The sequence below is a fragment of the Anomaloglossus baeobatrachus genome, chromosome 9 (assembly GCF_048569485.1).
Source record: "Anomaloglossus baeobatrachus isolate aAnoBae1 chromosome 9, aAnoBae1.hap1, whole genome shotgun sequence".
NCBI lineage: Eukaryota > Metazoa > Chordata > Amphibia > Anura > Aromobatidae > Anomaloglossus > Anomaloglossus baeobatrachus.
The window spans coordinates 157637151-157647240 of NC_134361.1; the positions used below are offsets into that span (position 1 = coordinate 157637151).

At 44.4% G+C, this 10090-nt stretch overlaps 1 protein-coding gene across 2 annotated transcripts in view; it reads right to left on the bottom strand.

Moving 5' to 3' along the window:
* The window catches only part of LOC142251331 (Krueppel-like factor 5), a 317195-nt gene extending 307929 nt beyond the window's left edge, over window positions 1-9266 (bottom strand). For both annotated transcript variants that reach the window (XM_075324024.1, XM_075324023.1), the window contains exon 1: window positions 9059-9266. In XM_075324024.1, the coding sequence (XP_075180139.1) occupies window positions 9059-9208 (150 nt within the window). In that variant the 5' untranslated portion in view covers window positions 9209-9266. The remainder of the gene's footprint in view (window positions 1-9058) is intronic.
* Window positions 9267-10090: the final 824 nt, after the last annotated feature.

Below are 10090 nucleotides of genomic sequence, written 5' to 3' on the forward strand. Positions count from 1 at the left end.
CACACCAGGGGGCGGAGCCAGGCAGTTAGCCACGCTCTCCAAGGAGTCCAGAGGGCCTGAGGCAGGAGAAACAGCAGTTGTCATTTGTCAGTTGTTAGTTGTGAGTTGGAGTTGAGAGGAGAGGAGTAGAGTGCAGCAGGCCTGTGGTGACAGGTCTGCAGCGGAAACTGACAGGTGTGAGGGTCGTAGCCCACACGTCTTGGCTAGGAAGCAGGCGGTGGCTTTAGCCTGCAGGAGCCGGGAAGACGGCCAGGTGGAACTGTAAGGGATCGGGACAGGGTAGTGGCCGCCGTTAACGAACCGGGGAACCGACTGGAAACCGGAGTACCAGGGGGGTACTCAGACCCGGAACGAGGCCCTGAAGCCACTGGACCACATCGAATTTACTGACTGAGGTCTGGACTTTAGGTCCATTCCCATCCCAAGTCCCGACTGAAGACAACAGCCCACCGAGGGGGATAGAAAGCCACCGCACAGGCAGAGAGATCCCACGGGGCAGCGTCTGCGGGCAAACGGACTCCACCAACACATACATAGCCGGGGAGCGGACTCCCGTTGCTGAAGCACAGGCAGTCTATACAAACACAACACGGTGCAGGAGAAAGGCCAAGACCACCAACCCGGGTGGGGGACCAGACGCAGCCGGCTGCGGGCACCGACCACCATCAACTTTGTTTACCAGAGACTTGTGTGTGTTAATAATCGTGAGTACAACAGTGCCATCCGTCCGCGTGCCGCCCTGCACCACCCAGCCACTACTCTCCCCAAACGGGTCCCGGGGACACCATCCCTGCCCACGGAGGGGTTAACATCTTGCTGCATGACCATCTTCCCCGGGTGCTCCCGTAACTGCAGCGGTGGTGTCTACACTTTCACCACATCCCATGGGTGGCATCACAAACTCAAACACGGCTCCGGCCGTACACCTACCTAACCACCCCCCCATCGAGATCGCCAGCAACCCACCCCCTTGCAGAGCGACGTGACCCCCAGGTCCAGAGGCGCTCGAGCCACCCACCAAACGAGCCCGGATCCAAGCAGCTCGGCTGCAGCCGAGCGCGGGGCGGTACACATGCATTGTATAGGACAGAGTTCCCCTACCTTTCTGACTTTGAGAGGCACATTCAGCTTTGAGCGAGGTGCGCAAGCCACATTCAGCTCTCATGAGCCACATTCAGTTCTGAGCGAGTTTCATGAGCCATATTCAGCTCTGAGCAAGGTTCACAAGCCACATTCAGTTCTGAGCGAGGTTCATGAGCCACATTCAGTTCTGAACAAGATTTGCGAGCCACATTTAGCTCTGAGAAAGGTTCACAAGCCACATTCAGTTCTCAGTGAGGTTCACAAGGCACATTCAGCTCTGAGCAAGGTTTATGAGCCATATTCAACTCTGAGCGAGGTTCGCGAGCCACATTCAGCTCTGAGCGAGGTTCGCGAGCCACATCCAGTTCCTACCCCTCACAGTAGTGACACCCAAAGACCCCATTACCAAGGCAGAATACCAAGATCCAGGGGTTCCTACTAGTGATGAGCGAGTACTAAAAAGCTCGGGTGCTCGAAGCTCGGGCCGAGCCTCCCAAGATACTCGTGTACTCGGCCCGAGCACCGAGCCCAATGTTATCCTATGGGAGACCCGAGTATTTTTGTGAAATGACCCCCCGGCAGCATGTAGAAACCCTAAAAATGTCACAAAAGTCTCAGAAGAGTGCTCAAATGACATGGCATCAGCATGGGGAAGACCCCTTGAAGCATTTATCACTCAAAAGTCACAGCTCTGAACAATTTTGTCCGAGTTTTACGCCATTTTTACGGACTCACCAGAAAACCTTCCAAAATGACACCAAAATGAATTTTCATGGCGGAAATGTTAAGGGCACATACCCAATAGTGAGATAGAGCTGGTGTATGTTACTTTTTGAGATTAATACATGAAAGATTTTACATGAAAACCTTGTGTGGCACTCCGATGTCCAAAACGCACGTTTTGTGCTTTTTACTAGCGATGTCGGTCATTTTTTTTTTTTTATTCTATCTCCCTCAGTCCGTCGGTCTGTCTCTCTCTGTCTTGTCTGTCCCCCTCTCACAGTCTGTCGGTCAGTTCCCCCCCCTCTCTCTTACTTACCGTTCCCCGATCACTGCCGCGGCGCTGCACAGCTGTTCAAACTCCGGTGGCTTTTCCTCTTTTGAAAAAGCCGGCCGCTCATTAATCAATCTCCTATTCCCTGCTTTCCTGCTTTTCGGCGCCTATGATTGGTTGCAGTGAGACACGCTCCCACACTGAGTGACAGCTGTCTCACTGCACCCAATCACAGCAGCCGGTGTGTGTATACTGTGCAGTGAAATAAATAATTAAATAATTAAAAAAAACGGCGTGTGGTCCCCCCAATTTTAATACCAGCCAGATAAAGCCATACGGCTGAAGGCTGGTATTCTCAGGATGGGGAGCTCCACGTTATGGGGAGCCCCCCACCCTAACAATATCAGTCAGCAGCCGCCCAGAATTGCCGCATACATTAGATGCGACAGTTCTGGGGCTGTACCCGGCTCTTCCCGATTTACCCTAGTGCGTTGGCAAATCGGGGTAATAAGGAGTTAATGGCAGCCCATAGCTGCCACTAAATCCTAGATTAATCATGTCAGGCGTCTCCCCGAGATTCCTTCCATGATTAATCTGTAAATTACAGTTAAAAAACACACACACCCGAAAAATCCTTTATTAGAAATAAAAAACACTAACAAAGTCCCTCATTACCAATTTATTAACCCCGACAAACCCTCCATGTCCGGCGTACTCCACAGTCCTCCAGCGTCGCGTCCAGCTCTGCTGCATGGAAGTGACAGGAGCTGCAGAATACACCGCCGCTCCGGTCACCTCCACGCAGCTAATGAGATGAGTATAGCGATCAGCTGAGCTGTCACTGAGGTTACCTGGATCCAGCGGTGGATGCAGCGGTGGCCGCGGGTAACCTCAGTGACAGCTCAGCTGATCGCGCTACTCACCGCCACTCCAGTCAGCTCCATGCACCAACTGAGGTGAGTATAGCGATCAGCTGCTGTCACTGAGGTTAATCGCGGCCACCGCTGGATCCAGCGGTGGCCGGGAGTTACCTGACTGACAGCAGCTGATCGCGCTATTCCCTTCATTAGCTGCGTGGAGGTGACCGGAGCGGCGGTGTCTTCTGCAGCTCCTGTCACTTCCATGCAGCAGAGCTGGACGCGACGCCGGAGTCCGTGGAGTACGCCGGACATGGAGGGTTTGTCGGGGTTAATAAATTGGTAATGAGGGACTTTGTTAGTGTTTTTTATTTCTAATAAAGGATTTTTCGGGTGTGTGTGTTTTTTAACTGTAATTTACAGATTAATCATGGAAGGAATCTCGGGGAGACGCCTGACATGATTAATCTAGGATTTAGTGGCAGCTATGGGCTGCCATTAACTCCTTATTACCCCGATTTGCCAACGCACTAGGGTAAATCGGGAAGAGCCGGGTACAGCCCCAGAACTGTCGCATATAATGTATGCGGCAATTCTGGGCAGCTGCTGACTGATATTGTTAGGGTGGGGGGCTCCCCATAACGTGGAGCTCCCCATCCTGAGAATACCAGCCTTCAGCTGTATGGCTTTATCTGGCTGGTATTAAAATTGGGGGGACCGCACGCCGTTTTTTTTAATTATTTATTTATTTATTTTACTGCACAGTATAGACCCGCCCACCGGCTGCTGTGATTGGGTGCAGTGTGACACCTGTCACTCAGCGTGGGGGCGTGTCTCACTGCAACCAATCATAGGCGCCTGTGGGCGTGGAAAGCAGGGAATATGAGATGGCTGTGTACAGAGCACAGCGCGCCGGCCGGTATAAAGGCTCGGTCACGCTGTGCAGGCCGGCCAATCACTGCAATTCCACAACTAACAGGGCTGTTGCATTGCAGTGGTCTGCCAGCCAATCCCTGCATGAGGGCTGGCTCTCAAAAGAGCGCCAACATGCAGAAATGAAGACCACGAGTAAAGCACGAGTATTGCAAAATTACTCGGTACCCGCCGAGTAGCCCGAGTACAGTGATACTCGTGCGAGTACCGAGTAGTAACAAGCATACTCGCTCATCACTAGTTCCTACCTTACCCCCAATCAGACCTGCTCTTCTGTACATGGCTACTCACAAAAGTCACCATTTTGAGACCTCCTCTTCAAAACCTTTTGCTGTTTCATAGGTGTTTATACACCAAGCTGTATACTGTTCGTCATATACCTTCTAATGTGTAAGCAACATCGTTATCTTTTTTAATATGTGATGATACCCCCAATTTATTTGCAGGACCCCACTAAATGAACTGCTCCATACCCTACACAGCCTGACTCTGGTCCCGGAGCAGACTATCGTTTCCATTTGGTAGCACACTTTGCTTTACATGTCCTTAGCTTGCATACATCATAGTTCTGGTATGTTCCCTGAAGCTATTTAACTGCATAATCGAAGAACTTTTTTTGCTCTGTAATCACAAGTACTCTCTCTAGCAGAATGTATTAAGTATGATCAAGTTATAAGTATTTTAATCTGTTGTTCAAGTTTTGAACCAGCTTAAGCAGAGAATGAAATCATAGCATTCATATGTTACATAAATGGGATAAAATGTCCTTAAAAAAATCATGCACAGTTTGCATTGAAAGTATGATGTTGCCTTTTAAAAAAAAAATAAAAAAAAAAAAATATATTTCACCACCGGATAGGTACGCCCTTTAAGGGTGTAACATGCATCAGTAATATATTACATGTGTAGTAAAATATTTACTGGTTGCCCTCTTCTGCCATTTCCATCCGGTCCTCTTCTGGACCATGTGACCGCAGTTATGACCACTCAGATCATTCCGGTGCAGAGACAGGAAGTCACTTCTCATAGTGAGGGCTCGCTTACACGAGTAAATAACCCGGCCGGGTGCTATCCAATGTTTTACCGTATAGCACTCACTCCAGTATTATACTATAGGGCAGTACAGATCTGTGATTTTTTTTCTCATGCTGATTCATAATGAGAAAACACTCACAGCATGCTGAGAGTGGTAGCATATATTGGGCGGCGCACACCCAAAAAAGTACATGAGTGCGTGGAAATCACTGGACTTCACTCAGATGTCATCTGGTACAGTCCTATTACCGAGAACACAGACAATGGTGAAGATGGAGAAATACAGTTCTCCGTCTTCTCTACACTTGTGCTTCGATTCTTGCATACTAGAGAATCAGATCACTCAGAGGTTACACTTCGATCAAGCTGTGGCAGAGTTTGATCCGAGTGCCATTAAAATAATTGGCCCAAATCTCTTGCATGAGAGAATCTACGACCTAAGTCTCAGACTCAGAAGAAGGCTCTCATAGACTTACATGAAGAGAAAAAGTAATGTTTGGCAGTGATTAGAAATGAGTGAACCCGAACAGTAAATTTCAGTGTTCGTATCAAACACAGGAATCAGTGTTCAAGTTTGGCGTTTGGGTGCTTCATGTAAGCAAACCTCTCACGTGAGCATTGGTGTTCTCACATAAGCTTCGTGCTCAGGCCAGTGTGAGCCACTTGCACTGTTTGAACGGCTCACATAGGGGTAAAATCAGCCCTATCTTGTGTAATGTGTACAAAAAAAAATTAAAATAACTCTCCCTCTCCCGGAAGTGATCCGTTTATGGCTGACTGCATATGGACAGAGAGCCGAACTGCCCAATTAGTGACTTATAATGGGATTCAGGTGAAGTCCGGGACCAGAACATAACTATATCTAAAGTTCGGCTGAACCCACTGAACGGGAATTCCACATGTCCGCTCATACCTACCGTAGTAGTGATTTCTGGGGAGTCAGAACTGTGGTCACAAGATGACAGAGCGGGATCAGAGCAGAGAAGAAGACAGTGACCGGTGAATATTTTACAACACACTCTGATCATACATTACTGAGTGATACCTAAGCAGTGGTGAAATAAAGGAAGAAAATGGTACTTATCTGCCTACATGTGTGTGTATAGGGGAAAACCGCTGTGGATTGGCTCCTTGGACTAGTCTGAATGCCATGGTCCATGGATGGCTTTTCAAGGGAACCTGACAGCTGTTATGTGCTGCTTGATCCACGGCCATCATGTATCAGCCACGTTTGACTCTGAAACGCTGCGCAGTTTCAGAAAAAAACATACTTTAAAAGCTGTTGAGGACTGAGCCAGACGGGAGATTACACAGACAGGCTGGTCCATGGTAGCTTCTTCCTGCCCCGCTCTCCCATGACTGACAGGTCCTTCCATACGTATAGAGAGCTCTGTTATGGTGAGCGAGGCAGGAAGAAGCCATCTTGGATTACTTACCCAAGACGCCTAGTCTTGGGATTCATTTTCCCAGTATATTTTCCGTGAACATACTATAGCTATTGACTGATTCATGCCACTGTAATGAAGCAGCATGAATCTCTTGTACTTTTAAGAGCCCATTTTCTCTAATTTTCCTCCTCTAATCCTTCCTGTAACAAACTAAGATTTTATATAATAATATTCCAATAACAGTTACACAAGACGGAGTGTAATTCTAAGGATTTTTCCTAGACATCTTATCTTTTCCTAGATATCTTAGGGCTCAGCTTTTCCGAGCCACTTAGGCTTCGTACATTCTCTTATCCAGGCACCATTTCATAGGCACGTAGTCAGGCTTTTATACGGCATTTGAACATGTTTTCATTTTTCTACACAGACACGTAACTGCAATAATTCTTATCTTCAATAAGGAATGAGGTAAAATTGTGATATTACAATAGGAAGAGGTTTAATCATTAACCGGCCACTCCCGTGTGCATGCCCTCTCGCACACCTGGGATTGCAGGCCGCCGAATCGACAGGACGGAGAAAGTTACTAAATAGTCATTATGTGGATCATACAGGAATTAATCTATACATACAATATGTAGTTTATATATATTATTAGTAATTGCTGTTTTTGATACATCTTTGAATACAATACTTATCCGTACATTTAGGTCCTTCTTCCATTAAATAAACATTTTCCTAAAATATTCAAAAAGCCAGTGATGGAACGGTCTACATCCCACCTGGGTAATCTCTTTGAGGGTCCTGATATTTACATTTTATTTTGTAATTGAACTGATTTAATTGTCCAAAAGAGTTAAATTTATGTAAAAATGTTTCATGTATATATTACCAAGTAGATTTCTACTACTGCATGTGCAAGAAGAATCTAGTTAGACAGGTAGGGCGTAGGGCTATCCTGTCCAGATGCTGCTTTTGTCTCCACTCCCTGGTAAAAATGCATTATCTTGTCCTCAGGCGTTTATTAAATAAAAGGAATCTGAACATTGTGATACCTGCCGTAGGCTCATGGAATCGGCTCTGTGTAAGGCTACTTTCACACATCAGGTTTTTTCCATCAGGCACAATCCGGAAAAAAACGGGTAAAACAGATCTGGTACCGCATCCGTTTTATCCCCATAGATTTGCATTGTTACCGGATTGTGCCTGATGGCTTTGTGTTGCATCCGTTTATTTCCGGATGCGGCAAAACTAATTAAAGCGGCGGCCGGAGGCAACGTACGTATCTTGCAACGTTTTTTTGTCCGGCAAAAAAAACGTATCGTGCCGCTTCCGGCCTCTGCGGCGCATTTTTCAATGCATGCTTATGGACGCCAGATGCGGCACAATGCGGAAAAAACGCATCCGGCCGCCGCATGCGGTTTCTTCCACTGCACATGCTCAGTAGTGTGCCGCAACCGGAAAAAAACGGACGGGCCGCATGTAAAAATTTATGCAAAGGATGCGGTGTTTTCACCGCATCCGTTGCATAGGTTTCACAGCCGGATTGAGCCTCACTGCTCAAACCGGATGTGTGAAAGTAGCCTAAGTGACAATAAGTCCTTGTCGGCCCAGTTATTCTATCATATAACATAATTCTGATATACTGTATCTCTCTCTTTAGAACCGCAAAGTCACCATCAACTATACTATCGTTTGTATGCCAAATACATTCATATAGAAGAGCTCAAAAGTAAGTAAAGTTCTATTACAGAATTGTTTGAGGATTGTTATCAGATTCCTAGCACTTACTTTTCTGATACAACCTACAAACTTTTCGGGAAGTTGTGTCCACGTCCTTATCTTATATACCTACAGTATATATCATATGTGGCAACATGTAGGATAAATAAAAGGAAACATACATAATGCAAAGATTTATCCCTGGTGATTACATTTGTACATTTGTTCCATAATAGATCATATATAAATTTCAGTGACAATAATTTATCTACCTATATATATATACACATCTAATTTTCTTTCTTTCTTTCTACTTATCTATTTATCATTCTATTAGCTATTTACTTTACTCTCTATCTATTATCTATCTATCTTTCTATCTCTCTACTCTATTTTCCTTTCCATCTATCTATCTATCTCTTATATATCTATCTTTCTATCTCTCTATCTACTTTATGCATGTATGTATCTATCTATCTATGTATTGTATCTATTTATCTATCTACCTATCATCTATCTGCCTAGCTACCTATTATTATATTGTGTGTGTATATATATATATATATATATATATATATATATATATACACACACATTTTATATATAGTATATATACATATATATATGTATATATATACATATATATATATATATATATAGACTCTCACACATATATATACTCATACATAGATATATATATATATATATATATATACACACACACACACACATTTTTTATATATATATATATATATATTATACACTCACACATATGCGCACACACACATATATGTACATATATAATGATATATATATATATATATATATATATTATACATTATAGTTTACAGGATCTGCACAAGTTGAGGAAGATTTATACACATTTCATTACACATAAAATTGAATTGAACAATAATGAAAGTGAGCCAAAATACAGGAGAAAGAGAAAATAGGAAAGCCATAAAGTAATTTCACCGTGAGCGAATAGAACCTCAATAAGTAAAAGAACAGAAATCCTAGGTCTTGTGTGTTGGTATTACTCTCACCTCACTGAGCTCAGGTTGGGTTTCTAGCATCCTTATAGCAGGCTTGATATCCTCGAACACAGCATTGTCTTCCACACTTTCCCCAGACATATTCACTGGCTTTAGTTGGGAATACACAGCACGGTTACCAGAACTGGTATGCAGGGTCATACCTGGACCCTATATTTAGATATATAAAGAGATCGAGAAAATCTGTATTTCGCCTCAGTTAGATCCTTGGGTGGAAATTAGAGGATAAGCGTGCTCTGTAGGGTTTTTTTCCTTTACCTGGAGAGGGAGGAGTTGAAGAGGGGTTGGATGAAGACATAATAACAGGTATGTGAAGCCAATGGAGGGATTGAGCTAGTCTTGTGCGGCCAATGGGTGCGAGGAACAGCTGAGGTATTTCTAATGCTTGTAGGGCTACCTGAGTGCAGAGACTGCAGTGTATGAGCCTCACCAGACACATCTACAATTCATATGATGATTTCTAGTGTAGCCTTGACCTTTTGCACATTACTCTAAAGATGCAGGTAAACCATTACTCCGCAGATCATACCTTACTTGTATGTCTTACGCCCTTTAAGCTATATTCATATGTGCAGACTGCAATATATATAGAAAAGAAAAAAAAACAGACTAAAGGGAGTTTTATTACCGTCTTCAAATGGGTTTTCCCTAATTTTACAAATTTGCCCATTAGTAAGGATATTCTAATATAAAGTAACCATTATTCCTCGCTACTCTTCTTTGTTGGACCCTGTCAGTCTTGCAGTGATGATGTCTTGTCCATCATTCACGCGGCATCTGATGGGAGGTCATCGCTGCAGGATCTATGAGGACTATCAATGGTTCAGGGCTGGAATTAAATGATAAATAATGGTATTAACTTTTAAGATCACAGAAAACTCTTGTTAATTAAGACAGCTTAAAGGATATCTGTCTGTAGGTTTTTGTTATGTAATCTGAGACTAGCATGATGTAGGGGCTGAGACCCAGATTCCAGTGATTAACAAGTTTCTGCTTATGCACAGTGTACACGTGCCGCCCCCG